This window comes from Amblyomma americanum, chromosome 9 (genome assembly GCF_052857255.1).
Source record: "Amblyomma americanum isolate KBUSLIRL-KWMA chromosome 9, ASM5285725v1, whole genome shotgun sequence".
In the NCBI taxonomy this organism is placed as follows: Eukaryota; Metazoa; Arthropoda; class Arachnida; order Ixodida; family Ixodidae; genus Amblyomma; species Amblyomma americanum.
Window position 1 is genome coordinate 11178425 of NC_135505.1, and position 18413 is coordinate 11196837.

The following is an 18413-nucleotide window of genomic DNA, read 5'->3' on the forward strand; positions in this document are numbered from 1 at the left end:
GTTGAAGCTAATGAGCCCACACTAGAGGATAGAAGAGTCGCACTAACATGCACGTACATCCTAAAAACCTGTTCTCTCCCTAAACATCTCTGCTATCCCATTGTTACCAAGTGCCCATCTAGGAGATTATTCAATAATAAACCACATTTTATCAGGCCACTAATAATGCGCTTTGAAGATAAATGTGAGGACTTAGCAGTGCTGGACGCCCTACCTAATATTGCACAAAGACATGAATATCTACCACCATGGTACAGCCTTCCTTCAGTGTGTGACTTGACATTAACACACGTAAACAAAGAGAAAATACCACACGAGCACATACTGCAAGAGTTCTTTGCACTACAAGAAAAATATGACACACTGAATTTTACACTGATGGCTCAAAAACAGAAAGTCATGTCGGAAGTGCAGTAATTCAAGGAATAAATGAAAAAATGATATGATTGCCACAGTATGCATCGGTATTTACTGCGGAGTGTTATGCCATCTTTGTAGCTGTAGAACAAATAGTAAAACAAAACATAAAAAATAGCATCTACACCAATTCACTGAGTATGCTAAAAGCGCTGCATTCTATAAACGCTGCTGAACCCATAATAGGAAAAATCATACATAACATAGTTAAAATTACAAAGCAAAAACATAACATTATATTCTGCTGGGTCCGTAGCCATGTTGGAATTTTAGGTAATGAGAGAGCAGATGCTTGCGCAGCACAAGCTAGAATTGGCCATATAAAACAAGTTAACATACCACAGGGATTTTTCTAAATTACTGCACAGAAAACTCAGGAATAAGTGGCAGATTGCATGGGACGAACAAACAAACAACAAACTACATTCTATAAAACCTGTTTTGGGAGAATGGAGATCATGTACACATCAGGAGCGTTTCATAGAAGTTATTTTGTGTCGACTACGCATTGGACACACACACCTTACTCACAACTTCTTACTGACAAAAAAAGACAAACCTCTCTGCGAAATGTGTGGCGATGAACTCACGGTAAACCACATTTTAATTGTATGCAAAAAACTGGAACAAGTGAGGAAAAAATATTTCACAACATTGTACAATGAATACATCCCACTACACCCCATGTTACTTTTAGGAGATCAAGCACTGGTTGATTTTTCCAGCATTTTTAAATTTCTCAGAGAAGCCAATGTTTTATACAAACTTTAAATATAAAAAGCGTAACCTCTAACAAAAGCTCTAACCGTGTGTTTGGCGCATCATAGCCTCAGTTGCTTTTGCGCCATTAAAATCAATATAACTAACTAACTAACTAACTAACTAACCAAATTAAGTGAGTAGCGAAGTCAGTTTGTGGTGAATATCCTTCATGCATGACGTGCAGTCGTAGCGCCATCACCAACTGAAACCCCAGACGCAATGTACGGCGATGGTAGCAGATGGCGCGTGTCTAGTGAATGCACAGATGTCTTAAAAACATATCTTTGAGTTATGTACTGAGGTGTTCATGAATAATATAATTTTGAGCATGTAAATTGCAAATGTTCCAATTAACCGAGTAGCAAAGTTGTCCGGAACGCACTCAAAGTTACAGACGCCAAGCAGCGTCAGTTGCCCGTTACACCACAGCTTTAGCTCTCTAAGCAGGTTAAACAGTAGTAGCATAGTCCTTCAATGATTTTATGGTCATGAAACTTCTCCGTAACGCTGTGGGAGAGCTTCATATGTTGACCGCACCTTCGACGAGACGGCGCTGGGAGTCCTGTGGGGCAACGACACGGACAAGCAAGCATCTGTAAAGCTGCGAGAATGCAGGCAGAATGCGAGGCCAACCGTGTGGCAGCCACCATTTTCTCTTCCGATTTTGCCTTCATTCACAAACAAGTGCAATGCATGTGATGCACAAACCTGTGATGATGACTGGTTGCTACAAAAGTACATAGGAAAAGACCTCGCTGATCGGTCTTCCGAGCGACGCCGAGCAGTGTAAAACGTGGAAGCGAGCGATACACTACAGGAATGCGGTGGAGTTACCCTTGACTGTGAGAAGCATTTGGCCTCACAAATATAATTCGCCCCGACGTGTTTGTGGTCAATAGAGAAGCAGGGTCGCTGCAGTGCAAGAAGCTGAAACTCAGGCCCATCGCCGTTCCACAGATATTCAAAGGCCTACCAGCGTACTTGAGCAAGAATCTATGATGATGTTGCATTTTAGGCAGCTGTACTCTTTTAGTTACAGTGAAAGCACTACTTCAGAGGCTCAAACCCAACCAAGAACCTTAAGGGTGCAGAAATAAAGTAAATAATGCTGTGACTGGGTTTTGAGCCCGTGGTGGCACAAACAGGTCAGCTTCACTGGCTGCTGCATGAGAGAATCGCCATCAGCCGTGCCACATACGTCATGGACCAACACCACATGAACGTTTAGACCGTGAGTAGGGTCCGTGAGCACTGAGTCAAAAATTTCAAAATTTCTTAGCGCTTGCCAGCTCCTTTGTCTTAAAACGCTGCGTCAACCTATTTTCAGCACCAGTGAGATTGTTATGTCAAGGTAAGCGCCAGCCATAAGCATATGTAACTAGACTTTTGCACTTGGACGAAAACAAGTGCTCAGCGGAGACAGTCGCAACTCAGGCATATGTTATTACGCTACTGGCTGCTAAGCTAGATCTTCCAGAGTGCTATTTCAGTAAAGTGGTAGGGAAAGTAAATGCGCAGGCTGCACCTATATAAAAAACTGTTTTATAAAATGCAACGAGAGAAGGTAAGAGCGTTGTTGGTCAGAAAACAGCCGCTAGCAGGGTTTACTAGCGGCCAGCGTTGATCACACGGGGTTTTTAATGTCTCGATGTTGCAGCCAAGCTTTCAGGCTGTAAAGTAGTGCCCATGCTAAGCCCAAATACCAATCCCCAGAAAGCCTTTTGGCAGGAAAACATTTGCTGTGAACAGGGCTCGCACGGTCATTTGTGTCCCCACTCCAACAGCTGCACCACTAGCGGCACATGCTGTCCCTGTATGAAGCTTTGCCCGGAGTTTTGTGACCAGAAAAAGCATTGAAGGGCTATGACAGTAGTTAAACCACAGCATATGGCCAAATGTTACTGCTTAACAATTCAGCTTGGGCCTAACGAAAGTGAACAGTTGTTTCAGAAGGTGGCACTGTCCATGACATTGTAGACGTCATTGCCACATGCGTCGTGCAAACAGTGTCGGTGGCATTGGCGTTGGTCCCTCGTTGGAGGCTGAGGACGACCAAGTGTGGGTAGGTGCACACTGACTACTGCCCATATTTCACTCGTGACAAGATGTCATCATAAAGTTAATACTTGTCATTATTTTGCTTACTCCTCAGGTTATAACATGAGACAAAGGCATGCACTAACAATAACCCCTTTGAACGCTCGAAATAACTGCTTTAGATATCCTTTTTTTTTCCGAAGACAATTAGTGAATGGAACAAACTTAATAGCGAGACTGTTAATCATAATTCTTTACTGTTGTTTGAAAAGTGCGTGCAAATGTTATGAATTTGAGTGTTTATATGCTTGTATTTTGTTTGTTTTTTTCTCACCCTGCTATGATCTGTACTAGATCGCAGTATCCATAAATAAAATAAATAAGTAAAAATTGATTGCTTGCAATAAAACCAGTAGTAGTGGTTGATCCTGACTGGGCCTGCAGGGCACGAACCCACTGCAGCTGTAAGTGAAGGCTTGACTGGAGCAAAAAATACAGCCGGAAGATAGCCTCCAATTGTGCAGAGCTGTGAACTGCATCTTCCCCAGTATGTAGAGTGCAAGGCATCCACTGTCAGGAGAAGAGCTGCAAAATGTGCAGCTAGCTCGTACTCTATAAATTTTATCCATTGAGTAGCTAATCTCATGTAATGCACAGAGCCTGTGGAAAGGAAGCTCCTTCCTGATGAGGCATGTAGGTTACTTTATTCTATCAGGACAAAAATGCTGGTGCTAGGCTTGGTCTTTGACTCTCATAGCATCTCGTAGTAAAGCGTGAATTTTCAGGATGTTTAAGGCGGGAGTCCCACTTCAGCTGAGCGAATGTTCCATTCTAGGTCACGTTTGCGCTTGTTCCTGTGTATTCTTCGTCTAGTCCCCGTTTGTTTGCGCTGTTTTTTTTGCATTATGTATCACCAACTCGCCCGCTTATCTATCCTGTTTGCACAAGCATTCTGCGCGTTTTTCTTGTTCAAATAGCACAATGTAGGCATCATTTAAAAGCTGAATCGATGCACACCATTTTGGTGTAGCAGAAGCTTGGTTTGTGCTAGTTGGTACAAAGTTCTTGTATACATTGCCTTACTGAAATAAAGTTCAAGTTAGCGCCTGTTCAGTGGATTCTGTGTCGCCCTTGTCTGTCTAGCGCTATGCATACAAGAATTATAGTGTAGCCACATTATCAAGTGCACAGGAGGTGGTATTACAGATGACGAAGTCAGCAGTTTTGTTGATATTGTTACGAAAACGAAGAAGAGGGCAGTGGCGCGGGACGGAGCACTTGCGCTAGGCCCTGAGCCATTAAATCATATTTTCATCTGCCATCATGTCGTCCTGTTCCTTGGCTTGCCACCTCGTATCAATTTGACCTACTTCAGAGAAAAGTTCGGAAGAAACTACTTCACTTAAGACAGTTTCGTTTGGAATAGATGGTTAGAATAGATGTTTATCTAGTATCATATGGTCTCAGAATGTGCATTTGTTGAATTGTATTTGATTGGCAGGCTTTTAAATGCTGTAGAATTCGGTCCATTTTTGGCGTCAATACGTCAGCGTTAATCAAGAATCTTCTTCATATGCCAAAGTAAAGAATGGTGTTCCTCAGGGATCTATTCTCGGACGGCTGTTGTTTTTAATCTATGTAAGTAATCTTTGCAGCGTACCAAACTCTCCGAAAATAATTATGTATGCAGATGACACTAACGTTTTTTTCGTGAGTGATTCACTTAATCAACTTCAATATGATGTTAATTATTACGTGAAACTCCTTTCGGGCTGGCTTGACAAGAATAACTTGCAGCTGAATACCAGCAAGACAAAGTATATGATATTCGCACCCATAAATGAACCAATCATCTCTAATATTGAGCTCAATTTTCATGGTGTCAGTCTAGAGCAGGTTAAGGTTCAAAAATTTTTGGGTGTGTGGTTTCAGGACACCTTGTCATGGAATGTTCACGTGTCGAAACTGGCGGCCGAGTTAGGCAAGGCAGTTGGTTGTCTTTATAAACTAAGCCAATTGGTGCCAGAATGGCTTAGAACCTTGTTATATTATATACGCTTTTCTACTCCAGAATGTCTTATTGCTCGCTAATCTGGGGAACAACCACGCAGGGCAGTTTTCATAAGCTTATTACCCTACAGAAGCGAGTCTTGTGCATATTTGAAAAACTACGACGGCTTCCACAATATTTACCGGCAGATCTGTTATTCAGAAAGTATTCCGGTATAAAGGCTAACCTATTATGCTGTTGTAGGCTCTTACAACATGTCCAGAACCAGAAACTTTATAGCACAGCAAACTGCGCTGTAGAGTATTTCTTCCGCACACATAGTAGAAAAATCCCTATAGTCGGTGCGGAAAAAGTGCGAAAAAAACACACGGACGCAAGAAAGATGACGGACAAGTGCTTGCGTGTTTTTTTTCCGTGTCCGTCTGTTTTTTTCGCGCTTTTCGTCTTACAATGCATTACCAACTAGCTCGCACCCACACCTTACCAAGTCAGAACAAACTACGGCAGGCAATACGTACAGTTCCAAATACCGTCTCCACTAAATCGCACTGAAAAACCACTTGATTTCAGCAAGCCGATTCCCAAAAAGTTCCTTAAGAATGTAATACTGCAAGAAAACATTGAAATAATTGAATTAGTTTTCTTGTGCTTTGTTAGCATTTATGGCCTTTCAGTGTTACTTGTTTTATCCCTTTTGTCCCCTAAAAATCAACTGTTCGCATTTGTGGTTTTATATATTTCTGATGCCAGTCTGTTGAACTGCATATGGAGCAGAGGCCTTTGTCAGGCTTCTTGCCTTTTGCCGTTGCTCCGGTTTTTGTAAATGAAAATGAAACAAACTGAAATGAAAAAAAAAAAAGAATACCTCTTGTGCTTTGTGGTGCACAGCATCAATGTTTTTACCACTTGAGGAGTACAGTATAATAGTGCAATGTGTGAAGTTTAATAGTTCGTTTTTAATCCTTTCACTGCCGAGTTTTTTTCTGACTGCTCCTCACTCCCTGCCAGGGTTTTTTTTGCATGTCCCTGAGGATTGAATTCTTTCTTCTAGCAGAAATTACGCTAGTCAGGTTTCCTCTTCTGCTCAAATTATTAGGCGGCAAGGGCTCTTCGTTGCCGTCTCCACTCGGCAAGCCATTTAGTCGGGTTGCTTCATCGTTGTCACTTTCATCTGAGCCAGAATTCATCAACTGGTCACCAACAGTGTCGTCCTGTGCTCCTGTTCTGTGTCTCCGTCCTTTGCGCTGGTTTTCTTTCTACAATCATGTACCAACTCGCCCAGATCTCCACTCTGCTGAATCGCGAGTTCTTGAAATTATTTGTCTTTCATAGCACGGACGCACGTGGCACGCTGACTCGCCTGCGCTGCTGAGATGACGATGAAGCCACACTATAGAAGTGGTGCGGAGGCCACACAAACACATATTTCTATGTGTTTGCATTTCTATGTGTGAAACACATAGTTCGATGTGTTTGTGTGGCCTCTCCATGAATTGCACGACGACCCGCATTATTTGTTTTTATATGAGCAGCATCGAGAGTGGCAGGGAGTATACTCAGCAACACGAGTATACTCGGCAGTAGCAGGGGGTGTGCTTGTGTGGTCTCCCGAGTTATCGCGGGAGTGGCAGTGAAAGGGATAATTGCCTCTTCAATGTGAAGATTTCCATAATACTTCCTCATGATGTTCAAACCGGAACGGTAATTAAAAATAAACTAGTGAAGATAAGTTCATTAAACTTCGCCCACTGCGCTAGTATAGTGTTCGCCCCAGGTGGTAAAAATATTGATGCTGTGCATCCCAGCACTCAGCAGATACTCATTGCCAAAATACCCAAATTTTGCCATATTTAAAAGGCTGCCAATCAAACACAATTGAACAAACGCACATTCCAAGACCATATGAAAATAGATAAACATCTATTCTATGCACAGGCCAAATGAAACTGTCCTAAGTGGAGGAGTCTCTTCATAATTGCTATCTTAAGTAGGTAATATCAATGAAGCTATCGACTTCATCATCTGCCATGCCATCTTTTGTGCAGCTACACTATAGTGGTGCGCATCGATTGATAGCATGTACATTAGACTTGAGTGCTGCCTGTAATGTGCTGTTCGAACAAGAAAAACTCACAGAATGCTTCGCGAACATAGCCTAGATGCAGCATTCGCTCAGCCGGGGTGGACCTTAAACTGGGTATCCACCAATGCTCGGTAGGTTGTGGAGCGAAAAAAGAGGCAGTACACAGTCTGGATCAAATAACAAGGATGACAGTTTAATTAATTGAGCAGACACTGTTGTAATGCCACTGTGTTGAGCTTGACACACTTGCGTCAATGCAGCACATGATGGAAACAAAGAAAAGGAAAGGAGATCAGGACACTAGGCAGCTGCTGATGCAGCAGATGAGGCAGGCACATTGATTTACGATGATAATTAGTGGCACAAATTTCTGATTACAGTATGCTTAGCTAGTTTGGCACCACATATTCGGATCTTTAATGTCGCTGCTACAATTAACGTCAGCAACATTGTGCTGTAAATAGTACTATGTAAGGAGCTTGAGGATGAGTAGAAGGACAAAAACAGCCTGGAAGAAAAGAGATGTAAGGAGAATGGATGTGCAGTATTGTATTGACAGCTAGCACAGTTTGGAAAAGTGGCTTCATGAAAAAATTGTTTGAGCAGTGGTTGCTCTTTGTTGCCGTCCCAAGGATGTGTAGGAAGTTGTGTGAGCAGTATTTGTGTGCCGTGCTGCCATATTTGAATAACCTATGAAAACTTCCTGTGCTGCAGCTTGAGTTTTCTCTTAAAGGAATTATTCAGTGAAGGTTTGGATAGGAGAATACTTTTTTTTTCTTATTTCTTGCATAATACATACCATTTATTTTTTACATTGAGCCGACTGCAGCAAACTTTTGCAGAGAATATGGCATAGTTGTTGCCTTAGTCTAGTGTTAGGTGCTGAAGGGGCTTGATATGAAGGAAATGAACAGCATGTGTGAAATGAGATACTAGTTAGCTCACTCAGTCCTGGGATTTTGATGCCTATTTTATGACTGGTTGCACTGAAGTACAATGGAAGTAAACATTACTCCGTTTGCAGGAACCACACTGAGTAGGATCATCATTCTTATGGTACGAATTGTGCAATAATTTCATGGCAACAGCATTTGAAACCATGTCCGGAAAAAAAATGTGGCTTTAGTCACAGAGTTGGCTGCAGGAAAGCAACATCAGTCCCATTGCCCACACCATTAAAGCGCATTCAGATCTGCCATGACAACAAAGCTGCTTCAGTTCGTTCCTTGCTTCACAGTCATGCTTTCACACTCAAAAACCAAGGTGGGTGTGGTTACACGCTCTTAATTTTTGTAGTAGTAAAGCAGCAAGTTGGTGTCGGCTTATGATGGAAAGAAAGTCAAGGGCAGTCGCACATGTCCTGTCTTTTATCTGGTTGTTTCAGTAATGTTCTTTGCATCATGCTTGTCTGTATATTTAGCTTATTGAACTCTGTAAAGAGCAGGGTTGCCAACAAAACCAAGCTTGTGATGGAGTAAACTTTGCAGGGTGCAATTCCTGCCACACCAACTGCTGGCCTGAGTGTATGGTAGTACATGTCTCTGTCTTTGTACAGCAGCATCTGGAGGCAGCACTGACTGCTTCAGAAAATGTCAAATTAGTTGTAATGAAAACGAAAATGGAAGATGCACGAAGAACCATTGTCTCTGATGTAGCCTGGCTTGGTTTCTTGCACGCATGCACACACACTTTGTGACATTGATTTCACATTTGCTGTCTGGAAAACATCACTTTGGGAAATCACAAGCAGTCCTTGGAGCAGGTGAAGAAGTTCCTCTGGAACTGCACGGTAGAGTTCAGCACCTCCATCCATTCAACGTTGACGTTGTGGAAGAGGCCATTGGGGAACGGGGGCAGCTTGCAGCTGTCCAGCACAAAAAAGTTGATGCGGTAGTGCTGGAATCCCTTGAGGGCATCGCTCAGCACCTGTGTGTTGGCAAAGGGGAAAGTTTTAATGCCGAGTTTTAATGCCCTCGCGGAAATGTTCAGAACACCAAACACGTCAGGTGTTGGCTTCTCCAGGTCATGCACTGGCTAGGGTAGCTTTCCGACATTTGGGCCGCGTCGGATGGTATGTCCCTCATAATAAATTATTACAGAAACTTTATGCCATCGGAATAAATAGTACACTCATTAAATTTATTTGGGCTTATCTAGAAAACCAGTGTCAATATGTTCAAGTTGACAACTTCTGCTCAGAGACCGTGCGAGTAACTTCAGTTGTGCCACAAGGCTCAATATTGGGGCCAATTCTATTTCTTATTTATGTTAATCATATCGTAAACGCTGTATGCAGTGATGTTAAGATAAAGCTTTTTGCAGATGACTGCGTTCTTTACACCTCTTAAATCTAAAACCGACCAAATTAAGCTCAACAAAAGTCTCGAAAAAATTTCGGACTGGTGCACGAAATAAAGCATGTATTTAAATACTGATAAGTGCTTAGTTCTTTGTATATGCAGGACCAAAACAGTTTTGCTGCATTTTTACTCAGTTAATGGTATTTCATTTAAAGAATCACCGGCAGTAAAATATCTAGGCGTTACTGTTGTGTACGGCATGGTTGGGCGTCGCACGGCCGCTCCATCTGCCATGCCCCCTTCGGGCAGACCGAGGAGGTCATTCACCCCGCTGACCACCTGCGACTCGTTAACGTCCACCTCTCTCTTGCTCATCCCCATCTCCCGCTCCCTCCTCCTTGCTCTTGCAATAAACCAGTCTCTACCCAGCAACCGGTTTGAGAGGTTCCTCACTGACGGGGCTCCCATGCACCGAACATAACAGTTACTATTAAAGATCTACGATGAGATACCCATATTAAAAACATCTGCACCAAAGCCTTTAGGTCTCTCTGGTTTATCTGGCGTAAGCTTTCCAAAGCCCCTGTAAATGTCAAATTAGCAGCATATAAAGCGTCAGTGAGACCATGCTTGGAGTATGCTTCCTGTCTGTGGGACCCCTTCACTGACAAAGACATAACTAGGTTAGAAAATGTCCAAAGGGCCGCGGCTAGATTCACTTGTAATAAATATACTAGATCTGACAGCCCGCCGACAGAAATGCTCAGGTATCTCGGCCTTGATGCACTTAAATCAAGACGTAATGAATGTCGATTAAGGTATCTATATCTAATGTACAATAAACAGATCCTAATGAACACTCACAAATTCATTGCAGCTAACACCTCGCGCGCAAGCTCCCGTTTTGATAATGGCAAAATGATTCAAGAGTATGCCCCTCTGAATACCACATTTAAATTTTCATTTTTCTCTCGAACGATCAACGACTGGAATAATTACCAAAACATATTGTCGATAGCCCCAGTATTGATGCATTCATTGCGAATTTGAGGAAAATGCGTTCATGATGTTCTTGCACTCCTGTGTCCGAATCCATTTGTTTAAGTTCATGTCCTGATGTGATGAAGTTGATGCTTATTGTGTGGTGTGGTGTAACTTTTATTGCATGTAATTTTTTGTGCTCACTCCTGCTCGGAGTCATACTACTCTGCAGTATTGTTAATAAATAAAAAAATAAAAAATGTCAGAGTGAAAGCTCACCACGTCAGCTGTGGCAGCCTACATGATGGTTACTGCGAGGCTACAGCCGTCCGCACCGCTGCTGTTGGCGACAGGTGCAAGAGGCGTGGACGCATACTGACCACCTGGCTACTGACACGCTGTACCTTCCGGGGCAGTGTTTGCGAGTGTGAGTTGAGAACACTAACTACTGTGCGATGAAAATGCGAAATTAGGTGCGAGTGCTCGTGCGGCAAAGTATGCTGCCTGCCATCCAAGTGGGCGCAGGCAGCTTGGCGCGGAAAAGTTCGATATATCCCTCTTATGGCCAACCACATTAAGCATAAATTTCATATGTTATTTACGAAAAGCTCAATGTAGCCAATTTTCGCAATATTCATGTCCGTAACATCAAGACTTCTGTGGCTGTTTGTTACATATTATTTTATTCTTCAATGAAAAGCTCATTTCTTGTAGGCACAGCAGCATTCGTTTTTATTTTCTTACATCTATCATAGTGCAATGAGGTGTTAGGATTTTTGGCGGCAGCACTGGTAAAATTTCCTGTGACAATTTTGCTTTTTCAACATTGTTACTATAGTACCCTAAAGAGGTCACTATCACCATCAGCCATGTGGATTCCACTGCTGCCTCTCTTAGTAATCATTCCTCTCGTCCACGAAGAGATTTCCTAACTTCACCCCTGTTCCCTTCGAATTCATTCTTTTACCCCCACATCCCACTGGTTATCTTCTCTGATTTGCCACACAAATTCATTCTCTACTCTTCACTGCTCTCAGTCAGTTTCTCTTCCAGTTCAAGTCTGTCAGGAGACTTTAAGCTGTTCTCAATTGCTCTGTCGTTCGTGATCAACAAAGGGTGCTACGCACATACAAACAAGGATGAGAAGGGTACACATCAAGTGCAGACTCGCTACTGATCTTCAATCGAAAGCTTCAAACAGTCATATCAATGACTGTTTTTGGACTGCCCATAGTCATTGATATGATGGTATGAGGCTAAAAAAGATGCCTCTTCTTCCGAATTTAAAATCAGTGGCAAGTCTTCACTTGTTGTGTACTCTTCTCATTTTTGTACATATGTGCATAGTACCCTTTGTTGATCATAGTTGTCCGACTCATTCAACAACACACACTCTGTCATTCGTGTTAGCTTGTCTTTTACACAGTGCAAATCAACATCATATATCTGCAATGACAGTGCCTACACCTTGTCTCTCTCATTAGATGGTCCAGAAGTGCCATGGGTAAAAATTTGTGTGTGCCTCAATCAACACCCGTACCTGGTGGTTGCGTATGTTCTTGCACGTAGCCACGGTCTCAACGTCCCCAGGTATCCTGCTGGGTATTTCAATGCACTGGCACGGGTGGATGTCCTCGCGGCGGGGGCAGGCCAAGTCGTCCGATTGGGGCCCTTCCGCCAAGAATGTGGTTAGCGGGCTTCCCTTGGGCCTCGCGGCCGGCGCTGGGGCCAGTGTTGGCGGACGCCTCGTCGTAGTAGTCATCGTGGTCGTTGTTATTGGCACCGGCGGCACGGTCACCGTCTTGGGCCTTGTGACGTGGTTTGGCGGAGACGCATTGGAGAGGCTGTACAAGGAAAAAAAGTACAGAATTATGAAATTGCTTCAGAAAAGTGAGCTGTTCGCTAGCATTGAGTAGGAACACCACTGCACTTGTGCTGAGCCACCCGACGACAGCACACTGTAAGCTGCTTTTCCCCGAGGCTGTGCCAAGGGTTGATTTCAGTTTGAAATGGTAGGGTTGTACACTGTAGTAGAGTAGCAGCGTCATGAATTCAATGGAGTTTTCCAGTTGGTTTTCCTGCTTCCAAATTTGGACTGTCCATTTGGTTCTAACATTCCAGTCGGATCACTGAGCTCGTTCCTGAGGTTCCATTTTGTTTCATCACTCCCATTTCATTTCAGTCGCCCATTTGTTTGCCAGGGTGGAATCATTCTTTAAAGTTCCACACCCCATGGCCAGTTTGGAATGGTTAGTTTGGCCTGCCGTGCTCCAAACTGCAGAGTTCATTTGGAGCAAGTTCTTACAAGCTTGTATTGTAAAGCTGTGTTATTTAGTGCGTGCGTGAACCTGTACACTTAGGCTGCTGACTTCAGGAAAGCAGGTGTGTGCATGTCAAAGATGCCATGCTGGCATTGGCAGAGCTCTTACTCAAGCACACTCAGCTGCTGCTGATCCAACAGCAGTCAACTTCTTATACTATGCATAAGCAAAGACCAGACCGCTCGTGAACTTCTGGAAGCATGCCATATAAGAAAAAGGTGCGATAACTGCATAAGCTATGCTTTGATTTTCTTGCATAGATTGGAATACGACCTTTTCTCTGCCAAAGGATAAGATTAGAGGTGGGCGAATATTGGAAAATTTCTAGTATTGAATTGAATATCCTTCTATTCTTTATTCGAAGGAATCAAATAGTGTGTTTTCAAAGTTATTTGAACGAATTGAATATGTTCTCAACTTCTGGATTAGTTTTCATATAATCAGCAGGAGGTTCGAATAAGGCCCTTTGTATTTTTCTTTGACATGTCTGTTCAAAAAACTGCCCACACCGACTTCGCGCACCATCCTTCTGGGAAAAGTGTGAATGGGATGAAGGATTGAGCGACACAACGCGGTTTATTTGTGTGGTGGCGTTCATAATGCTTGTACATGACCTCTAAGACTTCGCGATGTGGTAGGACTCAGGCAGATTCAGGAAAACCCTGCCTTGAAGCTCGATATCTCGGAGGCCATGGCTCATATGTAGGTGCCACAAGTCTCATTTCCTGCGGTGTGGCTCTAGTGCCGACCACTTTTCTAATGGGGTACATGGTTTCGTTTAGCCTAGTGCTCGGCTCTTATGTCTTGAAATGCTTGGGAAAAGGAACTTTGATCAGGCCAGGCGAATGGTAAATTTCCTACACCTATAACTTCACGGTCTTGGAGCTAATATTGTCGCGTAGTGGTGATGGCAGTCTGGCAGTCAAGAAGACAACGAAAAGGGCATTCAAAATAAACTGTTTATTGGGCGGTCCTGTGCCCACAAAGAATTAAGTGCCTCAGCGGCGACAATAGCAACAAGTGGGCTCAACGGTTGTCGAACAGAATGCCTGCCGTTCTCGGCCACGCTCAATTTAAAGCTGGCAAGGTACCATTGAGTTAAGGCGCCATGACAGCTACTAATCTGCAACTATGTGGAAGCAGTTGCATGTGGATGTGACCATTCCAGATAAGTCTGGTTTTATCTCGCGTCACAAACGAAATCATAAAGCTGAGTGCCGGTGGCTCTGAGCATGGACAAACAGTGCAAACATTTGTGGCAATATAAGGTCTCTTCGATCTGCTGCACGTACTGCACCAGTTCAAGGAGTGCAGCACTTTCGCCTTCGTTTTGTCAGTGTAGCATGCGCCTGCTGCACTGCCGTCTTCATTTTGCAAAAGTGCCAGCCTAATGCAGCACGAGCTCTTGGCTGGCTTGCACTCGGAATTGGAAGTGCAGCTGTAGTGCAGCAATTAGGCGCCCCCATCGGAGAAGATTTAACCGTAGTTTAAATGAAGTGGTTCAGTCCAGAAAGGAGGAGGTTGGTAAGTTTGTGGCATCAGAATTATCAACCTAAGCAGTCAAGTCGAGCGCCATGAGCAGCATTTCAGCGCATATTTGTAAGTCATCTATGCACAACTTTTTTCCAGTAAAATGATGATTTCCTGGGACTGGTTCATGGCAACACTTATTGCAATCTGCTGCTTGAAAATTTTTCACATGGTTCGTGATTTTGGCGGCCATTGACGTTGACAGCGTGCAGCTGGCTGTAATTTGGTGGCGAGCCAAGCCTAGTAGACGACTAGGCCTGCACTCGACTACTCGTTTTGGAAGCATCAAGTGACAAGCTGCACTTGAACTGATGCTGCACGCTCGCAGCACCACCGCGGAACTTGGTGGAACTAGTGCAGCCAAGAAGAGGCCTATAGTGACTTCGTGTTGTGAGCAGTTAATATAGATTAGTGTTGCATCTTTTAGCTGCTATAGCTTTAACTTCACAATTTTAAACTTGTAACACCGTACAGCAGTGCCACCACTGGCGCTTCAGTTTTTGACATATTTGTTCATTTTGCAAGAATATTCACACAAGTAGTGAATATTAGTACTGCGATTCGATTCGGGTTGGAAAGAATCTATTCACACACCCCTTGATATGTCTGGTCCAAGTTTGTCATTGGCACGTACCTTTCTTACTTTCTGTGCTCGCATACGAGACGCAGTCTTTATATTCACCACAGAGTAACCAGGAAAGCAACCAACTTGCCCAATAGCTCTCTGCACTCAACTTCAAAGGCACGCTGGTGTGGTTTTACAAGGCAGCCCCAACTGTCATAGAGCTGTTGTTCTCAGGACAATGTTCTCACCACAATAACATTACAGTAATCCGAAAATGGCCAGTAATTGAATTACTCTGAAATATTGCACTTTTAAGAGAAAGGGCTTCCGTAGCTTACAATCTGTACCTTGGTGATACCAGTGATGAACATTTCAGAAGAAAAAAAAATTGTAGAGCTAAGCTTATTGGATTAGCGCATTATTCAGCAAAAGCTTGTTGAATTAGCGGCATTTCCGGCAGGCAAGGTCGGTCTGGTGTATGCATGCAACGAGGACGGTAGCACTGGCACAAGCACTTTACAGTCATTTTATGTATGCAACAAGCCAACCAGGTGGACAAATATCTACTTGGCCTTGCTTTTCTATTTTGCACACGCTTATTTACTGGGCTTCGCCTCTATTATCAAGCATGTTTAGCTACTTGGCTTTGTCCTGTCCGTTTAATGCACGTTTAGGCTTAGGCTCTCTGTTTCCAACTCGTTTAGCCGCTGGGCTTTGTCGATTTATGAGCCAGCAGCACTGCAAGCGGTGCGGTCTTGCACATTCAGCTCGGACACCAGGACGCTCTCGACATTCCCATTGGAGTGAATAATATCCACTTCCGCCAGCATGGTGAATCTACGAGCATCCCATTGCACACACTTTTCGTGAACATCCATCGTGGACTTGTTTTGTTCGCACCTCGTCAAAGCGGCGTTCAATTCCGCAGCTGCATCTTTTGAGGAAAGGGAAGTGGCCCTAAGAGACGGTAAACACATCATTTCTCAACGATAAACACATCATTTGCTGCTGAACTGAGGTCAATGAATGCATGGAGTTGTTCCTTTTCAGTTGTAAATAATCTACCGTGCATAGCCCAATTCCACGTGGCAATCCTTGTCTATTAATGTTTTGCGCACCATTTCAAAGAAGCAACGCATAACAAACACTGGTCTCCATTCTTCTGCACTCACGTGGGTCTAATGGTGGGCGCGACGGTCTCGTACGACGTGGACGACAATGTGTCAACCTCAGCAGAGGGCAGCTCATACGCACTACCGCCACCAACTGGGCCGTCGTCGTACTCCTCCATCAGCTCGGTGGTGGTAGCCTCATGGTCTGAAATGGGCACTGCCAGTCGTGCCGTGACCTCGCGCACAATGTGGGAGGTAGACCGGGCAGCGGCCGTGCTCGCCAGCGTGACCATCCCAAGAGCGGCTAGGAGAGAAACCAGGAGGAGTTGGCACCAAGCCATGACTCTCGTTGGCCTGCAGGAGCGAAGCAGGAAGTGTCACTGCAGATTGGAGGGCGTGTTCAGCAAACCTTCCATTGAACATACCAAGGTTCCTATCTCGTCAATCGATATAGGTTGATTGCCCTTTATAGATTTTACTTGTGTTTTCCAAGGGTTGGGAGCAAATAATTTTGAAACGCCTGACTTCTGTCACTGACTGCTTCAACTTGATAAGTTCCTTGAAGGTATTGGTGAGCGCTACCAAAATACGGAAAGGGACGAACACACAAGACAAGCGTCCCTTTCCGTATTTTGGTAGCGCTCACCAATACCTTCAAGGATGCATTTCCAACTAGCCCCAGTTGTAGCTCTTTTAATAAGTTCCTGGCAGTATGGTTTTTTGCAAATACAAATCTACAAAGCTCGCACTGCTTGCCCAAAAGGAATTCATTTTAGGAAAATTCTAATGCGGAAATGTGGTACCTGGGCTTGTTCTGGGTTTGTCAAAAGCCTTCAACTTAATTAATCATGAACTTCTGCTACAAAGACTATGGCATTGTGAACAAATTAATTACGTCTTACTTGCAATACCATTCTCTATTGCTCATCATTGAAGGAGAACATCCCACGGTAAAATCCATTAAAGCAGGGTGTTCCGCAGGAAGGCATTCTGGGACTGTTTCTGTTCATCCTTATATCAATGAGATAGTTTGCATTGATGAAACAGCCTATAATATAATTGATGCTGGTGACACGAGTTTGTTCTTTCCAGGTATTCAGAATCATGCAGATTTAGGTAGTCAAGCGAATAGCAAATTAATGCATGGGCTGTAATGAACTGCCTAAAACTAAACAAGGCTCAATAAAACTTGTTGCTGGGCTAGTTGGCAACACATGCTTGAATAAAAAGGTAGCGCAAAGAAGACGACCACCCTAGCGTTCGTGCTTGTGGTGTCTTCCTTCTGCTGAACGGTACGGCGAAACATCGCTGATGGACGGGAGACAGACACCAGCGCATGTGTCTGTCTTCTCTTCCGTCCCGTCCATCAGTGTTGTTTCGTCCTGCCGTTCAACATGAACCAACCAACTCGACTCAGCCCTCCTTGGATTCTTCCTTTTTGCGCTACCTTTTATTCAAGTAGACAAGGCTATTTTATTTCACCCCTGCCACACGCATGTACAGTTGCCCTCATTTTGTTAGATAACTCTGAAATTGAAATAGACATTTAAATCAGTGGGCTTATATGTTTCACAAAACATGAAATGGATCATCATGTGAACTACATTTTAATAAACTATCTAGGGCAACCAACATAATGCGCCGCCACTGCTACATCTTCCCCTACTTGTTTTAACATACTCTTCTTCTTTATTAAATCATGTGTTTTTTGTATGGTCAACATCAGCTGAAAATATTAGTACACTTCCTGTCTTACAAAAAAAGAGCTTTACGCCTAGCCTGCAAAGTCACATATCGCTCTCACACTGCAGGGTTATTCAAGAAGCACCACATATTTCTGGTTTCATCAATGTATGAATACAAGCTATGTTCTATGATTACACTCTGTTTACTAAAAAATAATGATGCCATAACAAGCCTAGCACGGCTAGCGGAAAACTTCCGTCTATAGTGTTGGCCATTCTGAAGTGTGGTATGTCGCCAATGGCGAACCAGTTATGGACATCGAATGTTTCCCTGTTCGAGCGATGTTGCATAACTCATATATGTGTTCGTCATAGTGTATTGCACTTCTATGCTGCCCCCGTGTGCTAGGGGGTCAGGGCTCCTCAATCTGTTCTCACAATTTTACCTATCCTCCTCGTAACTTTTCTGTTGCAGAATAAATTTGATTTGATTTGAATTGATGCCTCATTTTGGAGGCCACAGCCTCGTCTGTTGGGTTATGGCGCTATAGTTAGTTCACTTCCGTGGCCATCAGTAGCAATTTTCCTATTTGTATAACATGGGGCTTT

General features: G+C 43.6%; 2 protein-coding genes across 3 annotated transcripts in view; one reads left to right on the plus strand and one right to left on the minus strand.

Moving 5' to 3' along the window:
- Positions 1 to 18413, plus strand: part of LOC144104679 (PIH1 domain-containing protein 1-like) — a 189167-nt gene that overhangs the window by 76426 nt on the left and 94328 nt on the right. The gene's annotated exons all lie outside the window — the stretch shown is intronic.
- Positions 7479 to 18413, minus strand: part of LOC144104680 (uncharacterized) — a 31384-nt gene continuing 20449 nt past the window's right edge. The window contains exons 2-4 of one of the 2 annotated variants that reach the window (XM_077637819.1): positions 16180 to 16473; positions 12132 to 12435; positions 7479 to 9236 (exon numbers count right to left, since the gene is read on the minus strand). In XM_077637819.1, coding sequence (XP_077493945.1) covers positions 9051 to 9236; positions 12132 to 12435; positions 16180 to 16460 — 771 coding nt within the window. In that variant the 5' untranslated portion in view covers positions 16461 to 16473 and the 3' untranslated portion in view covers positions 7479 to 9050. Of the gene's footprint in view, positions 9237 to 12131; positions 12436 to 16179; positions 16500 to 18413 lie in introns of both variants that reach the window. The other variant, XM_077637818.1, reaches the window with a different exon arrangement.